Source organism: Tiliqua scincoides, chromosome 5 (genome assembly GCF_035046505.1).
Source record: "Tiliqua scincoides isolate rTilSci1 chromosome 5, rTilSci1.hap2, whole genome shotgun sequence".
Lineage (NCBI taxonomy): Eukaryota > Metazoa > Chordata > Lepidosauria > Squamata > Scincidae > Tiliqua > Tiliqua scincoides.
In genome coordinates, this window is record NC_089825.1 from 120839402 (window position 1) to 120860406 (window position 21005).

At 45.5% G+C, this 21005-nt stretch overlaps 2 protein-coding genes across 3 annotated transcripts in view; both read right to left on the reverse strand.

The window, feature by feature from the left end:
• Positions 1-21005, reverse strand: part of TNNT1 (troponin T1, slow skeletal type) — a 504690-nt gene that overhangs the window by 260037 nt on the left and 223648 nt on the right. The gene's annotated exons all lie outside the window — the stretch shown is intronic.
• Positions 1717-14173, reverse strand: LOC136651802 (toll-like receptor 13). 2 transcript variants are annotated; one of them, XM_066628487.1, is made up of 3 exons: positions 14103-14173; positions 3474-6283; positions 1717-2662 (listed from the first exon to the last, which is right to left on the reverse strand). In XM_066628487.1, exons 2-3 carry the CDS (start codon positions 6143-6145, stop codon positions 2497-2499), a joined length of 2838 nt encoding a protein of 945 aa, XP_066484584.1. In that variant the 5' UTR covers positions 6146-6283; positions 14103-14173; the 3' UTR covers positions 1717-2496. The 2 variants fall into 2 exon arrangements, with proteins under 2 accessions (XP_066484584.1, XP_066484585.1); XM_066628488.1 differs by lacking the exon at positions 14103-14173 and adding an exon at positions 13732-13782.

Sequence of the window (21005 nt, forward strand, 5' to 3'; positions counted from 1 at the left end):
GTGGGGAAGCATCACTGGTGCATAATGTAATTGGTGGCTGGCAGTGGAATTGCTACAGAATGATTCACTAGTCGGGCTGCTACATTATCTGTGCTTTCTCTACTGGTATTGTTTTTCTTTCTGCTGGTATTGTATAGCAAACAACTGGTATTGTTTGCTGCTAGAAGAATGCAGGAAGGCAGCTGTAGGCACACACACACACACACACATGTGCACATAAGCTCCTGAAGGGTGGAAAGGTAGCTGAATCTCTAATACACGTGCAGCCATAAGGTTTACATACAATCAGGAACCCTGTGTAATCAGGGTTCCCAATCACATGGAAACCTCTGCATGTGTACAGCTGTACTCACATGGCAGCTCCCTTCACACATTCAGTTGAGCGTGAACTGAGGTCAAAGTGTGACCAGAAAGCAGGGTTCTGCTCCCCTTATTCAGTCATTCGATAAATGTGCATGGGGAACAATTAAACAGGATCTACTTTATGCTGGTGTAATGCTGGCATAAGGCCACTGATACATATATATCATATATACATATATATATATATTGTACTAGATCAGAGTGATTTGTGTGTCGTTGTCCCCCCCCCAAAAAAAAACAACTGTCCAAGCAACCTGCACCTTGCAATTACGAATGTGCACAAGTCCTGCCCCCTCGCTTCCAATGAGTTTTCTTAATTGCTTGGCAGTGGGCAGTGGCGTAGCTAATGATCGTGTAGCCCGGTGCCAAGCTCAAAATGTTGCCCTGGAAGTGATGTCACAACTGGAAGTGACATCACACCCAGGCTTTTTAAAAGGTGAAAATTGGGAGGAACCTACCTCCTCCCCCCAGCAGCTCACCACCCACTTGCTCTGCTGCCTCCCCCCAGTCAGTGGCATAGCTAAGGCATCTATCTAGAACCTGGGGTCAAACAACATTTTGTAACACCCCCCCCCCACATGACAAAATCAAATTTAATTAAGGAAATAAAAAGTTATTGGTTTCATGCTGTATCATAACAACATCTCATTGGCGCTCAAAACAAGCAGTCTCATAGGTCAGTTTGGAGTTAAGCAAATCCACTTTTTGTTCCACAAGGCAGTTGTTTTCATTTTCTGGTTATCTGGCCATAACTTTTGATAGAAAACAGATATTCCAGTGTGGTTTGTTTCACTGCATTCTGCATTAAATTTCCTTTCCAGTGATATATAATATGATGGTATTATTCATACCTACCAAGATTTTCACAATTCTGGTCACTAGTGTCAAGCTCAGCTTGTTGCCCCCCTAAGGCTTGATGCCTGGTGTAACTGCTACCCCCTGCACCCTCTTAGCTACGCCACTGGCAGTGGGGAAGTTGCCTTTTAACCAACCCGTCAACAGGTGCTGTGAATACTATTTTAGAACTACTTTAAAAGTGTTATTAGCAGCATCTAATAGCATTTTGTTCTGCCTGCACAAAAATGCAATTAAGAAAACTCAACAGGAGCAAGCACCTCTTCAATTGCTGAGGCTTTGCTTGGGTAGTCAGAGTACGTTGTCTGAACTGACCCATAGAGGTCGCCAACATGTGGGAACAACACAATTGTTCTGAAGCTTTGCAAGTACATTTAGAAGCATTCTTTTGGTCACATATTCACTTTAAGCTCCAATATGCAAGAACCACTTTCCTAGTTCACATCAGACACCTAATGAAATTCAAATCACGTCAGCAAGCCACTAAAATGACACATTTTTATTTTTTATTTTGCACTGCAGATAAAATGACGTATTCTTCTGGAAAAAAAATAATGCATTGTAATCACCACAGCTATGACCTCTCTCTCTCTCTCTCTCTCTCTCATATATATATATATACACACACAACAGATGTTATGACACAGAGCAAGTTCTCCTCTTAAAACCCGTAAAAATAGAAACTGCACAAATTTGACATCGTTCCAGAATTTAGAGTTGACTCCTAGCATTTTGAAACTTTTCAAATTTCATTAATTATTATTTCACTAACTATCAGTACATGATGATGATGATGATGATTTCTAAAGCAGTTAAACATATAGGTATTTTACAGCAATTCTGTTAAACAGAGAAACCCTGCCTGTAGGCTTACAGACTTTTAAAAAAAAACACTCAAAATCATTTGTCTGTAAGGGGTTTTTCAAAAGAAAAAAATCTTAATTTGGCAAGATTTTAAAAGCAACTGACTTAAGCACCAGCATACTAGATACAGGCTGCAGTCCTATCACACTTACCTGGAAGTAAGTTCCACTGAGCAGACATGCACAGGATTGCACTGACAGTGTCTTATTTGTTCTCCTTCAGACATTCTACCATTCTTCTAGACAATTAATGCATGCCCACAAGTCATTGTTCTCTATGGCTGTACATTATTAAAACATCATGGCCTCCATAGCTGAACAATCCACTGGCACCTGCCAGCCCATCTCCTTCATGTCACTTTAGGCCAGCGGTTATTCTTAACCATCCACAAAGCTAGTCATGGTGGTTTCTTCCCTACTTGGTTATGTTGAACAGGGCTTCTTGTTCCTGTTCTCGTTCTCCAGGCCCCAAGGCCTCACGCAGTCTGGTCCAGAACACTTCCTCAGCCTCTGGATTCTCAGGCCAAGTGAGGTAGCTCTCCTGCTTCATTAGTTTCCTCAGGCGATGATAGGGAGACAACCTAAAAGAGAAAGGAGATTTTACCATTCTCTAGCGCTGTAACTACATCCACCGTCTCCCTCAAATAAAACCCTGCAGGATCAACTCACAAGTCCATTGAGATCAGCATCCTCCTTCTCACAGTGACCCCCAGGATGTCTCTAGCAAGTACACAAGGGGGACATGAAGGCAGCAGCTCTCTACTACTGCTCCTCGCCAGTGGCCGGTATTCAGAGAAGTATACAAGTATAACAGGATCTCTCCTTCTTGCACCTCCTCCAGCATTCCCCATCCCATTCCCTACCATCTGACTCTTCCCCCCTCCCAACTCATTTACAGGACTGAGCATAGATGATGCTCCTGGGCAGGAGGTCTGGCCTAGAGGGTAGAGCCTCCCCGTCTGCCTGAAGATAACATCCACAAGGTCGCCAGTTCGAGGCCACCGGCACCGTGCGACCTTGAAACAGCTGACAAGCTGAAGCCGAGCTATTCCATCTGCTCTGAGCGTGGGAGGATGGAGGCCAGAATGTGAAGCCAGATCGGATTGAAACACCTGAATGTAGTGGTTCTTGAAAGAGAGAACCTTCTTTCAATTGTAAAAATCCCTATTTAATAAGGGATTTGGATAAGCCTGCCTATGTAAACCGCCTTGAATAAAGTCTTGAATAAAGACCAAGAAAGGCGGTATATAAATACCTGTTATGATGATGATGATGATGATGATGATGATGATGATGATGAAATATGTCATTGAGAAATAAAGGTAGCTGGAACTTTGCTCACCATCCAAAATTCCTACTCCCACCTCTTGCCAGCAAGATATTCCCACTCACCTATAGTTGGGAATCTCCTCCATGAAGACAACCACTAGCGGGTCCTGCCCCTGGTAAAAGATCTTGGAGCAAGCAAGATGAATTTCCATTGAGCACCACTCATTTTCCAAATAATTGTTGCTCACCAGGCACAAGGTCTTGCGACTTTGGCTTATTCCATTCTGCACGTTGTCCATGTAATATTCTCCAGGGGCAAAATCTCTGGGCCCAAAACAGAGCCGGAAGCAGGGCTCCCCTTGCTCTTCCAACTTGCTCAGAAGGTTGTTCACCACCCATTCCTGGTCCTGTCCGCAACAAGAAATGTAGGCATCATATTGATAGTCCGGTCCCTTCCGGCGCAGTTGCCTGTAGCCCCAGCCCCTGAGCAGGTAGTAACCGTGCCTCAGGGTCCAACCAAACTTGGCACTGATCAAACTACCCAGCAGGAACAAAAGGGTGACCACTGTGGTGGCAGCAAAGAAGTACTTTCCCCACTCAAAGCAGAAGGACAGATCTACATCAATGAAGATATCATTATTCAAGCAGCGGTAGGAACCCAGCAAGGCCACCTGGGTATTTGGGTCAGACACAGACCAGTTTTGGAACCACAGATTGTCACAGGAGCAATTGAAGTAGTTCTCGGAGATATCTAGATACCTCAGAGCTCGGAGTCCATGAAGCAAGTTTTTACTAATGTTCTTCAAGTGGTTTTTTCTCAGGGAGAGCTGCTCCAGAGATGTCAAATCAGAAAAGATTCGTTCAGGCAGGTCATTGATAGAGCTGCTTTCCATCCAGAGCTGACTTAGGTTATGCAGACCCTGGAAGAGATTACGAGTGGGTCTCCAAGAGTCAACTGTGATTTCAGAAATGTCTAAGGACTTTAGGCCAGTCAGGTTGACAAAGGAGATGTAGGAGAACAACTTGCTGGGGCTGTTTTTCAGGGAGAGATACTGAAGATTCTCCAGGCCTTGGAAGAGTCTGTCAGGGAGGTAGATAAACTGTTCGGGCTTCTGAGAACCAAGATCCAGTTGACAGAGGGAACGGAGGCCAGCAAAAGGGCTAGGATTGTCATGCTTGTTGTAGGCAAAGAGGTTGTTGTGACTGAGATCCAAGATTTCCAGTTTGTTGAGCTTCGTAAAGGTTGCTGAACCCAACTTGTAAAGCAAGTTATGATCAAGAAAGAGGCTTTTCAGTGAGTTGAGTCTTTTGAAGGCAAAGTTTTGGACAGTGAGGATTTTATTCCCAGAAAGCAGGAGAGTCTCCAGATGGTTGAGCACTTCGAAGGCATGATTCTTGACACGTCGAATACTGTTGTCCCTTAAGTCCAAGAACTGCATTTTGCGAGCATACTGGAAGGTGGTGCGGGTAACAGCAGTGATTTGACAGCCCTGCAGAAGGAGAGTCCGCAATGCTGCCATGCCAAAAAAATTTCCCTTGTAGATATTGGTCAGATGGTTCTTTGACAGATCCAGGTAGCTCAATTTTGTCAATGGAGAGAAGACACGATCCATTAGGTTAGATATTGAATTTCTCCTAAGGATCAGAGTGCGTAGGTTCATCTTCTTACCCCAAGCTTGACCCTGGAGAGTCAGCATCTTGCACTTGTCCAGTGAGAGGAACTCCAAGTTAGGAAACAAATGGAAGTTCACATTATTCTTGTACTGTGTGGTAGACAGATCTAACCATGTGAGGTTAGTGCAGGAACCCAATTCCATCAGCTGAGAGTTTTTAATATTGGAATGCTTGATATCCAAAGATGTCAATGAAGGGAGGCCTCGAAAGACAGAACAAGCCTCTGGCAGGCTGCTGTTTAATGATGGCTTTAGACTGGACAAGTGTAGCGTGGTCAGGTTAGGAAGAGACACATTGATAAGCTGGGAGATGTTTACGGGGTTCCTGTCTAAGGATAATTCCACTAAAAAAGGGGTGGCTCGGAAGGATTCAGCTCTCACTTCTGACAGGTTGTTATAGGTTAGGTTTAGTTTTTGCAAGCTAAGAAAGGAGCAGTTGGACAAATCCAGCGTGGAAATGCCATTGCTGTTTAAACTGAGGTTCCTGAGGAACGGCAAAGCAATCCAGCTGGGACCTGCACACGGAGTGGAGATCTTATTGAAATCCAGGTTCAGGAAGGTGAGGTTGGGCAAGCTTTGCACAGCGGCTGCCACGTCTCCAAGACAGGAGAGATTGTTGTAGGAAAGATGAAGTTCCTGGAGAGCCATCTGTGACATGAGCAAACTTGGGTGCAAGGTGGCGATTCTATTGTGGTCCAAGTGAAGCTCACGTAGCTTCTTCAGGTTGACCAACACAGTGGGCCCCACGGAAGCCAGCCAGTTCCAACTCAAATCGAGCACCTCCAGGTCCCCCAAGTTTTGAAAAGCATTAGACTCAATGGCCGATATGTGGTTATGGTCCAGATAGAGTCCAGATAAGCGAGGGAGGTGGGAAAAGGCCTTAAAAGTCAGGTTGGCCACCGAGTTACGGGAAGCATTGAGCCAACGAGTGGAGTTGGGCAGAGAGGAGGTGGCATGGCTCAGGCTGGAGATGCTTTGGGCAGCACAGATAGCAAGGCCTGGTGTGCTTGGGGAAAGGATACACTTGCGAAACCCAAAACTGTCAGCACCTCGATGCAGCCATGCGGAAAGCGCCAACAGCACACAGAGCATTAAGGTGATGTGGCTGAAATAGGACATCATGAGACGGTAGAGCTTAGTGGGCCTACTGAGTATATTTTATAAGACCATGAAGTTGTTTTTTTTCTCTTGTAGAAGAATTTGTTCCTTCTTTTTGCAGCACGGATGGCAGTTGAACATTTCTACACAGATGTTCAGCTCCTAAAACAAGAAGACAACATGCCTTTGATGAGTTAGATTGGGGCCAAAGGGTGAATAAATTGGTACTTTCCAAATCACATGGACAATAAGACCAGTGCTTCCCAAACTCCTACAAGGGAGCAGTGTAAGTGGTTGCCGGGGAGGGAAGAAGGCAACAACATGATCCCCAGAATCACGCTGATGCTGGGGACGGGAGGGGGGTTTTCTACTTGCTTGCCGCCAGCACTGCAATCCTGGAGTTCTGGGGGTGCGGGGAGCCCCCCACAGTGTTCCCTGTGCATGCAAAGCCTAAATAAGGACAAAAAACAGGCACTTACAGTTTTTGCTACAAAACTGGAAGTGCCCTTATTTTTTTAGGCTTTTGCAGGCACAGGAAACCCTGCGGAGGGCTCCCCACATCCCCCAGGACTGCAGCGCTGGCTGCAGGTAAGTAGAAAAAAACCCCTCCCATCTCCTGCAGCAGTGCAATCCTGGGGATTGTGTTACTGCCTCCCCCCATTTCCCACCCCTTAAAGGGGCACTGGCCAGTGCTTCCCAGGCTGGTGGGTCATTACCCACCAGTTTGGGAACCATTGAGCTAAACCAGGGGTGCTCAATAGGTGGATCGCGATCTACCGGTAGATCACAAAGCAAAATGAGTAGATCGTGGAGTGCCGACCCCCCCCCCCTTCAGGTGCCTCTGGGAGGAAACGCCGGGAGTAAGCCCCATTGTACTCAATGGGGCTTACTCCCAGGTAAGTGTGGCTAGGATTGCAGCCTCACAGCCTAATCCTAGGCATGTCTACTCACGAGTAAGTCCTGTTATACTCAGTGGGGCTCAAGATACACCAACATACATTGTACACATAAATGTTATATGTTATGATGGCACGAACATTGTAAAAAAACTCTGGTAGATCTTCGGGCCTTGCTGGGTTTCAGAGTAGCTCTCGAGCCAAAAAAGCGTGAGCACCCCTGGCTAAACAGTTCTGTAAACTGTATTCAAGAGTCAGTACTTTCCTTCTCTAGTTTCTTAATACATTTTTCATATGCCATGTAAAGTGCAGATCCTGACTATATGTAAGTGTAGTACTCATGTTATTCTCAGAAAGGATCAGATTCGGGGAAGTCACATGAGATCTTGTGAAATTTTCTTTTAACCTCTTGCAAGTCTTTTTCTCAGTTCCTCTTTCTACAGTAAGCAGCTCTGGATGCTATCCATTTACCATCTACCACAATATGCTTAAAAATCAGCATCATTCTTACTTAGTGTGCATGCTTGAACTGTGCCAGAGGCAGCCCATCCATTAGGCAAAGTGGTGCAGGTTAGGGGGGAGGGGCAAGAGGGTGGAAGATGCAGGGTGTCCTTCACCCAGCCACTACCACCACCTTTCTCTGGCCTTCCATGGATGCAGCCCACACTGATCTGCTTTCCACCTGCTGAAAGTGAGAAGAAAGTAGATCACCTGCCTCCTTACCCTGCTTGATTTCTTCATACATGGAAGTGCAGGACTTCCAGCTTGATTTACAGGCACTGCTCAAAAGAAGTCGTTCCTTCATTCACACGGACCATTTAAATAAAACAGAAATACTATACAGTTCTGCACTTTGGCAATTAAAGAAACTGCACAAGGAGTGCAATACGTGGCTACTTTTTGCTGTGGCATTCCGGATTGCACTGCCACTGAACATGCATCCCTTACATGCACACTAAACAGCCCAATTCAATATTGGTCTAACTCAGGAGCAGGTCACACCAGGGCTTATCAGTATATAAATGTTAAAAATTGATGCACACACGCATGTCCAGGTGCAATGCTCACTGAAGGAGAACAAACCAAGCTTATATTAAGTACTTCTTCGTTGGTGAGCAGAACCTCAATATGAAGTATGTGTGGAACAAATAAATATTCTGTTCACATAGGTGTAATTGTTTTATGAAGAGGGAAAAAAACTTCTAGAGGGGGCAATCAAGAGTGGAGAAGCAGCAGGTAGAGCAGAAGTGTGCAAAACTTTCCCTGTCCATAGTTTCCCTACTCCAAATTACCCCCAGAAGTTTTTCCTTCCACCAAAAGCCCCAACTATGGTTTGGTTTTGCACCTGAATCAGGAATCGGCACATAGCTGAGAACTCAAATCATGGTTTGAACTTCCAAAAATATGGGTGAACTGTGATTTAAAGCTAATTTTCTGTTAACCACTCCCATTTCTATGGCACAAAAGGCCCCTGGAGACAGGTGTTGTAATTATGGGTTGTCATTGCAACTCTTGGTTTACAAATCCATTTCTCACCCTGGTTTCTGATTCTGGTTTACAAACCAGGGCTTATTGCAAACCAGGGCTTATCAGTTCAGACCACATGTCAAACTATAGTTAAACTATGGGCGCAATCCTAACCCCTTATGTCAGTGCTTTCCAGCACTGACATAAGGGCAATGCAGTTCTGAGGTAAGGGAACAATCATTCCCTTACTTTGAGGAGGCCTCCATGAGTGGCACCCAACTGCAGGATGCAGTACACGTTCCATTGGCACAGCTATGCCAGTGCAGGAAAGTACTGACATAAGAGGTTAGGATTGCGCCCTATGGGTGCAATCCTAAGCAACTTTCCAGCACTGACCTAGCTGTGCCAATGTGGTGTGCACTGCATCCTGCAGTGGGGAGGCAGTCAAGGGGGCCTCCTCAAGGTAAGGGTATGTTTGTTCCCTTACCTTGGGGCTGCATTGCAGCTAGTCCAGTGCTGGAAAGTTGGTTAGGATTGCGTCCTATGTTATTTTGTGTACTGTCTTTAGTTTGAACTTAGCCAGAGAGGAGGGAGGCATCAAGCACTGTAACAAGAAAGTAGCTTTTAATTGAAAATAGATTTTGGAGCCACTCTGTTGAAATAGATGCACACAGTATAGTTAGCTTGTAAATGATAAAATGGGACTTGTTGCTCCTGAAAAATTTACCTGCTCTTGGATGTTGAGAAATTTCCACTTTCATAGAAAATTCCCTCTTTTATCAAAATTTACCTCTATCAAAGGAAATTTCCCTCACTTTACAACCATAACTTTCCATACAAGTGCTTCAGCATGAATGGAGTACTGGAGTTTGGCACCACCCCAAAAAAAAAACTGCAGTAGAAACTGCCCTTTAGAGAAGCTTGGAAGATGTGAGAACTCCTTCAGAAGCTCTGAGGTAAGGGAACAAACATTCCCTTACTTTGAGGAGGCCTTTTCCTCCTCTTTTCCTCCTCCTCCCTTTTCCTTCTCAGAGAAGGTGGGAAAGAGATCAAGTTACACAGGAGATGTGCAAAATCCCCATTGTGGGGACAGGTAAACAATAGAAACAATTGTCTGGGATAGGCAGTTTAGTTAACCCTCTCTAAGACTATAAGAACTCTGCTTGATTAGACCAAAGGTTCAGTATCCTCTTTCCCAATGAGACCAGTTAGAAGCTTCTAGAAAGCAGGGCATGAAGGGAATGGCTCTCTCCTATGCCTGCTCTCCCCAGCAACACATATTTGGAATACAGTACACTGCTCCTGAACATGGAAGCTCCTTTCAGCTATCATGGTGAATGACCAATGGTTGATCTATCCTCCATGAATCTCCTTTTAAGCTGTCACCTTTAATAGTTAATTGCCCAAATTATGTGTCTCTTTTGACATAAAAATGAACCTACTCTCACTAGGTGATGACAAGTTCTAGTGTTATAAGAGAGTGAAAAAACATTCTCTGTCTACGTTTTCTGCAGCACACGTAATGTTATGTTCCCCTTGGTTGTCTCGTTTTCTAAATTCTCCAGCACTGTGTTGCCAGCATTAGGTTCAGAACAACACACCCAGTGTAGTATAGTGTCTAGGTTTGGATGTGCATATTGCTAGGTTTGCATGTGCAATTAACGATTAAAGGAGCATTTGACAGCTAAAAGGAGATATGTCTTTGAGACACTGGAGCTGCTGCAGAATCAACGACTTCTGTGTCGGGCCACATGGCCCAACATGGAGCTCAGGATCCAGTGGAGCTCAGCTGAACCGGTCCTACCCTCCTCCTGCCCCCTCCCTCCCCTGGCACACCTCCTCCCAGCCCTCTGTCTGCCTCCCACCACACCAGAATGACTCCTCCCCACCTCCCCCCATCTCCCCACCTACCTCTCTGCCGCCCGGTGGTTCGCCAAGCGGCAGAGCACCAGCATTTCACCAGTGCTAGTCCAGCACTGCCTTGTGCTGGGCTAGCTCTGGTACTAACATTCACAAACATGCTTTACAGCCATCTTTAGCTCCCATCTTTACGGCACGTTTGTGACAGTGCGTGCCGGCGGTGAGCCGGTGCGCACTGCAGGACTGGGCCTTTAGTCATGATTGTTTTGGAGGGGACACAGCTCTGTGGCCACACCTATACAGTGAAAGGATTAGCCATTCTGGAAAGAAGCAGACACTCTCTCACTGGTCATCCAGGGCAGCCAGGGAAGAGATAAAGAGAATCAAGGCCATTTAAACATTTTTATAACCTCACCAAGGCATGTTTACCCTCTAAGGCTGCAGTTCTGTGCATTCTGATCTGGGAGTAGTTCTCACTGAACTCACTGGGACTTGCTTCTAAGTAGACATGCCTGATCGAACTGTGAGCTATTGTATATTTAATATGGGACTCCTTCACAAACTTTCCCCCAGCAGATCCATCCTTGCTGTTACTGAGCTATGAACCAAACTGAATTAGCATTTCAGACTCAGTTCAAGTATTCAGAAAAGACGTACATATCCCTTAGACTAGGGAGAGAAATGGGCCAGAGGAAGTGTACAGACAGACAGAAACTAAAAGTGGATGAGCTTGCAAGTTTTCTACTACAGGCTTAACACCCACACCATGTAGACATCAAAATGCTACTACACTTTGGAAGTTTAATATGAGTCAAAAAAACACAAGGGCCATCAAGACCCAAAAAACAGGTCCTTGATGAGCTCACGCCACAAAGCTCCTGTGCCTTCCTATGAGCATTGTGGGTATACAAACTCAGGTCACAGACTCCTGTATTCCTCATTCTTTAGATATCTACCTACTTTGATGCGGTTCCTAACCCACAGGTGCTGGGTCACTCATGACAGGTAGCAGGCCACGATCTTCCTTTCCAGCCTGTCTTCCTTCTTCCCTTCCCTGAGTGCAACTGAAAAGCCACTGCTGCATCGCCCACTGAACTGTTACCCTTTGCTGTGTCATCTGCACCCCTTCCCCTGCAAAAGCAAACTTGGCTCCTTTGCTGTGCTTCCCCTCTTCGAGACTTGGGCTGGCTTTAAAGCCCTTTTCTGTCTTTCTCCCTGCCTTCGCAAACTGGAGACAGAGATGCCTTCCTTGGCACCCATGCCCACAACCTCTGCAGTGCTTCAACTTGCCTCAGCCGAACAGGATAAGTAACCTTGGTCTTCAGCAAGTCTGATCATTGACCCACAAAACCCCCTTGGAACAGCAGCGGCTGTGAGTAAAAGAGGTGCTTAACCCCTTCCCCCTGTGTCTATTTTTCCACACTACCCGCGCCTCAGCTGCTTTTGAACCAAAGAGGAAAAGATGCAGAATCACGTATTTTTTTTCCCCATTGGTAGAAAGGTAGAAAAGATGTTGGGCCATTTTGAGTGGGGAAATGGCCAGAGGAAAAGTATTATGGACCCAATCCAACGCTCCCACTGTTGCTTCTGTCAGATTCACTGCCTCTCATAGCTGCTTTTCATTTAAACACAAACAAAAACATAGGAGCAATGCTGAGAAACTTTTACATGCAACTCCCTTTACACATCCTGTGTGACATATATTGCTGAAGTACTAGCATTCGAGTGCTAAGTGAAGCTGATTTATGTATTTATTTGGGGATACACATGCAACTGTTTGACAATAACATTTTCAAAGCTGTAAAATTATCAAGCCTTAAGCCACCTTGGGTGCCCTTCCAGAAGAAAATCAGGATATAAATCAAGTTTTTAAAAAGCATGCTCTTGTCTTTAACATATTTATTTAGGAAGCAGCAGCTCTTAAGAGATTCTTGGCAGAGGCTCAGGTATGACATCCCTCACTCAATACCTCAGAAGCTCCTTGAGTGAGGTAGAGTACAGTACTTCCCTCTATATGATTTTAATTTGAGTGTTAATATTCTTTTAAGGAAATAAATACAGGAAGTTGTTTAAAATGTAATCTGGGAGTGCCTCTCTAAGATGAAGAAAGGGGAGGGAAAGATAAGGTTGCAACTTGAGAGGGAGGGGTATATAACTAGGGTTACCAGATATCAAGTGGGACAGAGTGCCTATACCTTTAACAGAAGAGAGAATTTGGGCAGGTGCAGCTTTTTAAAGCCTTCCATGCCGAGCTGCACCTGCCCAAATTCTCTCTTCTGTTAAAGGTATAGGCACTCTGTCCCCCTTTGTATCTGGTAACCCTAGTTATTACTAGCTGCTGTCAATTCCTTTGTCAAGCAGATTGCCCACTGATGTCTCCCAAATGGGGCCTATCTATTAAGAGACAGAGATTATTTCCTGATAGGTGAAGGATAAGCATACAGGCACTTATAGGTTAAAGCAGGGGTGGGCAGCCTTTCAATTTTAGGGCCCCTGGACCTTTAACAATTGTGTAGAAGAGGCAATTTCAGAGATTCCCTCTTCTACACAATTGTTGAAGTTGAAAGGTTGGCCACAGCTGGGTTAAAGGGAGAGAGCAAATAGTAATAACAACAAAAAATGCTTACAATCTAAAATTCAATACATGGGACAATAGAGAAAGAAGAAGAAGATGGAGGCAATGGTGAACTGATATAAATTTGCAGTTCTGAAAGAGAGTTTCTGGTTGGAAACAGTACTGGAGGTTCAGCAGGGGGGCATGTCTAACATCAAGGGTCGGAACTGTCAGGCAGCTGCCAAGATCTCAGCCGTTCTGGAAGACCCATAGCCTCAACTCCTGACTAGGTGCTGCTGCAGAGTAGTGATGAAAATTCACCCCACAAGGAGGTTCAGGCCCCTTCTGGTCCCTTCCTTTGAGTAATGCTTCTATTCCCTGCCTCCACTCGTACACACTCTCCTGCTGAGTGACATGGTTGGTAGAACTGGGCCTGCTGGGTGGGAGGAGAAGGAAGATGGGACCTACCAAGGGTAAGTAGTAGAGACATCTCAAGAACCTGGACCTAGAGGGGGGTACTCTTTTGTAGGAATGCCTGCTGCTTGTTCCCACTTACACTCTGCTTGTATATGATAAGTAAAGGTTATATCGTATTTGTAAATAACATGCCTTAAGTCTCTAGCACTCTCTCATGACTGATTCTAGTCTGGTTAGAAACAAAACCATCCTCTCTCTTTCTCTACCATTTTGATACACTATTAACTCAGTTCTGCCCAGGCTGCAGGTGTACACATTTGATTCCTGTTGCATATATGCAATGTTGGGCAGAAGTGGCTTAAAGGGAAATCTATCCACTAAAAGTGGTATTACTGAGCTAATTGAAAACAGCATACCTGTTACGTGCCCAAGGTGATAAACAGCAAGGTCTGGAGTTCAGCACTCCTGAAAAGCTGTCTGCAGGTTACAGCTGTCATTTCAACCCTAAAAAGTCCTGACACACTTTCATGCTTGAGGAAAGCCGTTTTGCTCTTGGATCCCTTCCTGTCTTGCAGTTGTTGGCAAGAGTTCAGATTTTGTAACAGTGTCTAGCCTACTATTGCATAAGTTTTAGCTAGAACTCGGCTGGGGAATATTCTACTCATTCATCACAGCCACAGTGCCCTCCCCCTCTAATCTGTTTCAGGCTGCATATCAATCACAACCCCCAAACCTCCTAGGCCAGCCCAGGCACTGGAGTAGAGGGCTGGTAAATGGAGGGACCCACCTTTAGACTTTTTCACACTCTTTCTCCAGCCCTCCGATGTTTCTCCTTCCTCTCTCCTGTGCGAATACTCATTGAAAAGGCATTCACTTCCTCCAAGCCCTGACAGCCCTATGAGCTGGGTGTGTGCCACAAGAAAAGTGGAACTGCAGAAGTAAGGAACTGCAGAAGTTTTTTCTTCATGGAAGGAGCAAGCAGACGACTTCCTCCACTGCCTGAAACAACGCTGGAGGCTTGTAGTGGTTTGATTTTTTTTAAGCTGCCATTCGGGGGGAAATCTCTGGTATAACAAGTCCAACTGTTGTTCTTGAAATGTGTGCTTAAGGATTTCGTACAGCACAATTGTATACATGTTTACTCAGAAGTAAGACTCACTGTGTTCAGTTGGACTTACTCTCACGTAAGTGGGTATAGGATTGCAGCCAGAGCCCTCTCCCTCTGGCTATTTTTCTGTTGCTCCTTCACCTTCTCATGCAGCATTGCAGAAATGCAGGTTTACACTTAAGAACATAAGAACAGCCCCAGTGAATCAGGCCATAGGCCCATCTAGTCCAACTTCCTGTATCTCACAGCGGCCCACCAAATGCCCCAGGGAGCACACCAGATAACAAGAGACCTGCATCCTGGTGCCCTCCCTTGCATCTGGCATTCTGACATAGCCCATTTCTAAAATCAGGAGGCTGCACATACACATCATGACTTGTAACCTGTGATGGACTCTTCCTCCAGAAATTTGTCCAATCCCCTTTTAAAGGCATCCAGGCCAGATGCCGTCACCACATCCTGCGGCAAGGAGTTCCACAGACCAACCACACGCTGAGTAAAGAAATATTTTTTTTTGTCTGTCCTAACTCTCCCAACACTCAGTTTTAGTGGATGTCCCTGGTTCTGGTGTTAGGGAAAGAGCATAACCTTCCCATGCATAATTTTGTATGTCTCAATCATGTCCCCCCTCAAGCGCCTCTTTTCTAGGCTGAAGAAGCCCAAACGCAGTAGCCTTTCCTCATAAGGAAGGTGCCCCAGCCCCGTAATCATCTTAGTCGCTCTCTTTTGCACATTCCACTGTATCCTTTTTGAGATGCGGCGACCAGAACTGGACACAATACTCCAGGTGTGGCCTTACCATAGATTTGTACAACAACATTATAATATTAGCCGTTTAGGAAAGTACAGTATAGGAAAAAAGAAATGCCCAGTAGTGCGTGTGTGTGTGTGTGTGTGTGTGGGGGGGGGGTTAACATATTGCAGGTGCCACAATGTACCATGTGACCAGCCCCTCCCGCTCACCATCAGAGCCATTCTGAACAGCAACAGCTGTTGTCATTACTGCCCAAAATGGCTCCAATGGCAAGTGGCTGGTTACACAGTGCATTGCACCCCCTGCAATACATACCTCACCACCTCCCATAGCTATGCTGCTGGAAATGCTTCTTCTAAAATGGCTCTTGTTTATATGTGCTCTATCTAGGAAGCATGCTCTTTGCTGCTAAATGATCACTTTGAGTCATATGCCAATATATGCAGATATAATCAACCAATTAAAAGCCATTTGATTGATCAACTAAGACTTCTTTAATCAGTTGGCAGCCTTTCTTTATTTAACTCAGAGATTCATTCCCTGCATTTGCACAGAAATGCGTAGTTTGCTGCTCATTACCTTTGCTTTCATTGAGAAAGCTTTTACTGAATTGTACTACTTTTGGCTGCGTTTGCGGAAGCACATGTTTGAATGCTCTGCATGCATTCAAAGGGAGAGCAGGAAATATTCCAAGGAAAGGCAGGAGGCCTACAGAAGGAGACTTCTAAACATATTACGGCACTTTTGTGACAGTACACGCCAGTAGTAAGCCAGCATGCTGGGCTCAGGATTGGGCCAAACAGCACAAGCAAGTCTGATTATGTTCAGTGGTAAATGTGTTTAGGACTGTAACTTTAATGCAGGGGTGTCCAAAGTTTTTGGCAGGAGGGCCATATCATCTCTCTGACACTGTGTCGGGGGCCGGGGAAAAAAAGAATTAATTAACATTTAAAATTTGAATAAATTTACATAAGTTTACATAAACAAATATATTAAATATGAACTTATGAGTGAATGAAGGTCTTGAAATAGCTCAAGGCCTATAAAAGGCCTTGCACAAAGCAAGGCTGGCCTTTCCTTTGCTGCTGCATCACAGACGTGAAACAGTAAGCAGTGGAGGAAGCCCTCATCCCACAGCTCATGCAAGAAGTCAGTTGCCCTCAGGCTGAGAGCAGTTGCATCGGGCCAGTGCGGGCTCCAACAAATCTCCAGAGGGCCAGAGGCTCATTGGAGACTGGGGGCTCCCTGAGGGCCGCATTGAGAGGCCTCGAGGGCCGCAAGTGGCCCCAGGGCCAGGGTTTGGGCAACCCTGCTTTAATGTAATATGAGCTACATGCAGCCTCTCAGACAACCCTTGGGAAAGATGATGACCTAGACGAGGAGTGTCAAACTTGTTTTATATAGTGGACCAAATAACGTTCACGGAGCCTGCTGAGGGCCAGAAGTGACATCACTAAGCAGACGATGGCCAGAAATAAGTACTTTTGTTCTCACATAGAAACGCATTAGCTGCAAATGACAGAAGAGAAATGTGCAAATCTTGATCATATTTTTCAAGCCTAATTATCATATTTGGAGAGCCCAATTATCATGTGGGCTGCCCTAACAGCAGCACCGCTTCTGCCACAGTGTCACCTTGCAGCTCAGCAGCTGAGAGGCCAAGGCAGAAGCGGTGCTGCTGAAAGGGCAGCCCATGTGATAACTGGCCTAGTGCCTTGGCAGCATCTCCCTTGGTCTCCCAACCCCTTTGGTCTGCCCCTTACTCTGTAGCATTCCTTGCTTTCTGAGGCCTCCTTCTGTCTCTCCCTCCCATAGTCTCAGCATAAATCATGCAGCTGAAAGGGCAGCTCTAGGAGAGCCCAATTAAAACAGGGCAGATAAAGAGGTTCCGGGGGCTGCATCCAACCCTCAGCCTTATGCTGGACACTCCTGGCCTGGACATTAACACCGGTGGTATAAATCTTGTAAATACAATAAATAAATAAATAAATAAATAAATAACCTAAGCAAATGTCTCCATTTGCCTTGTGTTGAACCTGAAGCTTTGGAAAAAATTGAGTGTTGGGAGAGTTAGAACAGACAAAAGAAAATATTTCTTTACTCAGCGTGTGGTCGGTCTGTGGAACTCTTTGCCATGGGATGTGGTGATGGCGACTGGCCTGGATGCCTTTAAAAGGGGATTGGGCCATCCCCTGGAGGAAAAATCCATTACGGATTACAAGCCATGATGTGTATGCGCAACCTCCTGATTTTAGAAATGGGTTATGTCAGAATGCCAATGCAAGGGAGGGCACCAGGATGAGGTCTCTTGTTACCTGGAGTGCTCCCTGGGGCATTTGGTGGGCTGCTGTGAGATACAGGAAGCTGAACTAGATGGGCCTATAGCCTGATCCAGTGGGGCTGTTCTTATGTTCTTAAGTTTCAGAGGCAGAGTGTGCTTGATGATGGCATCACCACTCCTGCTGCAGGAGAACACCCAGAGCCCTGCTCCACCTCAACCATTCCCTTGGACTTAGTGACTCTTAGGTTTGAGGGCCAAATCCAAAGGAGAGTCACACAGCATTTATACTCCAGAGGCACACAAGAAGCAGAGTCTGTTCTTAAAACAACACACTCCCCTCACTCACTCCTTGGCTTGCCTCTGAACTTTGGCTCCCTCTCTCTCAGCCACCTCCAGAGGTCTACCTCTCTGGTCCCCTCAGCAGGCAGGCTATTTTCAACTCCCAATTTGCATTCCTCACTGGTTTCCTGGGCTGCTAGCTACTTAAATGCATTGCCTTCTTTTGGCCAAAAGATTTAATTCCCTCTTTTGGCTTTTAAATCAGTGAGGAGCCAGCTATTGGAGAACAAACAGATATGGCGGTGGGAATAGAGCATTCAGCAATGTGTGAAAGGGGGATGCTGAGGAAAAACCAGCATGTCCCTCAAGAGCTACTGCTCCCCACCCAGTAGCCCTGGATCTTCTACCCAGTGTTTCTCAAACTGTGGGCCGTGAGCCAATTTCAGGTGAGTCCCCATTCATTTCCATGTGTATTTTATTTTTATTAGACTTGATACTACTATGGGATGTAACTGCATTTGGGGAAATGTTACAGACCTGTGCTTTAAACAGTCTACTATGTATATGCTTTTAACAATGACTGTCAATGAGGCTTACTCCACTTGTAAGTGTGGATAGAATTGCTGCCTTGGGATGTTTGGGGAACTTTTCTTTAAACAGATCAGCTACTGCTTGGGACGATCAGGAAGGTTCTTCTTTATTTTAAATAAATTTTTAAACTTATACTTATTGTAAACTTTTTGCTTACTTGATTTGATTTTGTTACATGGGGGGGTGTTAAAAATTTTCCTGCTTGATGATGTCACTTCCAGCCATGACATCACTTCCAGGTTAATGACATCACTTCCAGTGGGTCCTGACAGATTGCAATTCAGAAAATTGATGTCCTGATGCTAAAAAGTTTGAGAACCACTGTTAACCGGGTGCTTCTCCTCTCTCTGTCACTGCAAATGCCAGGAACAGCCAGCAGGGGGCAGCACAAAACCAACAAGGCTATCTATTTCTTAAACATGCTAAGGTAGAGATAGACTGAGGGTTGGCAGTAAAAAGTCTCAGGCTCTGGACTTTCACTACAGGGGGCCTGGACTGAGTCCCGTGGGAAAATGAGTCGCCCGGAGCTGGGACGGCATGGCTGGGAATCTTGCCAGCCCTGGAAAGCAACAATAGCAGACATAGACAAGCCTCCTGCCAAGTCATGCCAACTTTCCTAATGCCCAGCCTCCAGAGCTACTACCATTGCAGACGGATCTGTATATTTATCTAATTTAATTGCTATTTTCCCCACATTGGTCAACAGAACACATACATCAGCTAGTCTTGGATCTGGAAAACTTGAGTTCGAATCTTAACTCTGGTGTAGAGACTCTGAAAGTCAATTCACATTCCACACCAGTCAAATTGTAGCTGCACACTGGTGTTTTGCCACTTGTGTGTGAAGACAAGATGCAATCTCCAAACACTTACAGTGGATACAGCTCATTTCAAGTCAATTTCATATCTTGGATTCCTGACAACAACCCTGTAATATTATTATCTTTGTTTTGCAGAGGAGGCTGGAGAGTGAGAGGCTGCGCTTTACCCAAGGCCATTTGGTGAGTCTATCATCCAGAAGAGAGTTGATGTGGGGAGTTCCTATCTCCCTTTCCTAGGGCCAAATGACACGGTACACTGGGAGATCTGTGATGGGTCTTGCAACTTTTTTAGCAACTGCAGCTGCTGGAAGGGAGCTGCTAATTTGATCAGAGAAGCATTGCAGTGGTAGGGCATGTTTAACCATTTTCCCTTTTGCCATTTCTTCATTGAAATGGCCCCCCTCCAGCTGCTATTTGAGCTGCTGGGGAACAAACATAGGCACTTGTATTTTTCTCCATGGAGCAAACAGCAATTGGGGAGGGTTAGTTTAGACTTTGTAAACAACAGGGGTAAAAGGTTAAACACCCCTCTCTCCCACCACTGCTCCTCAAATCAAATGAATACACATGCACACCTTCTAACAGCTTTGAAATGAATCAAAATGTTGGGAGATGCAATCACAGATCTCTCCTTTTCGTTTCTTTTTTGAAATTCATATCCTGCCTTACCACTAAGTATCAGGATAGGTAACAATTCAGTCTAAAAGCATTGAGAATGCAGAGACATTTATTGGCATCCTTCAGTCTCGGAAGACTATGGTGTCACGCTCTGAATGGTGGTTCTGGAACAGAGTGTCCTCTCCAGTGCGCGAAGCCTGGGTAAAGTAGGTATGGAGGATAGGCTGTTACCCATGCAGCAAATCCCCCCTCTCCACGTCGCTGAAATGGTCCAATGGAAAGGCAGAGGCCAATACGGTTGGTTCCAGCCAACCGTTGCCAGAACGTGACTGTGTTCAGCCATGAACTGCCTCAGGGACTCCGGCTCCGGATTTTGCTTCGAGGTTGACTCCTGAAACCTTTTCCATAACTGGATGTAGCCACAAGGCAGTGGAGGTTTGGGATCAGAGTTTTCCTTCTCTCAGATGAGCTGCCTTCCCAGGCTGACGAGTCCCATCTACCCGGTGGCTGTTTAGTTGCCTCTTACGACAAGTACAGCCAAACTGAGGGCCTATTCTTATCCCCAGCCACCAGGGGTGCAGAGACATTAATACACTAATAAAATAATACAAGCCAAAAAAATTAAAAAGGAGAAAAAAAAAACACAGCTGATCAATCCATTTCAGTTTATCAAGAGGGAATTAAAACATGTAAAAGATGAGAGACAGGATGGTGCAGTGGTTCGGTAGTCAGACTTAGACCTGAGAGATCTTAGTCTGTGGAACTCCTTGCCACAGGAAATAGTGAAGGCATCTTACCTAGATGCCTTTAAAAGGGGATTGGACAAACTTCTGGACAAAAAGTTCATCATGGGTTACCTGGTAAGTATGCGGAAGCTCCGAGTTTTAGAGGTAGTCTCCCTCAGATTGCCAGGTGCAGGGGAAGGCACCAGGTCACAGGTTGTGTCTTGATGTCTTGTGTACTCCCTGGAGCATTTGATGGGCCACTGTGAGATACAGGAAGCTGGACTAGATGGGCCTGTGGCATGATCCAGCAGGGCTCTTCTTATGTTCTTATTCTTACGATCCAGGTTCAAAACCCTGCTTGGCCATGAAGCTTCCTGGGTTACCTTGGGCCAGTTACTGTTTCTCAGCCTCACCTACTTCACAGGGTTGTTGTGAGGACAAACGGAGGAGAAGAACTGTGGATGTATCCCTGAATTCCTTGGAGGAAGGGTGGTATGTGAAAAATAAACGAAC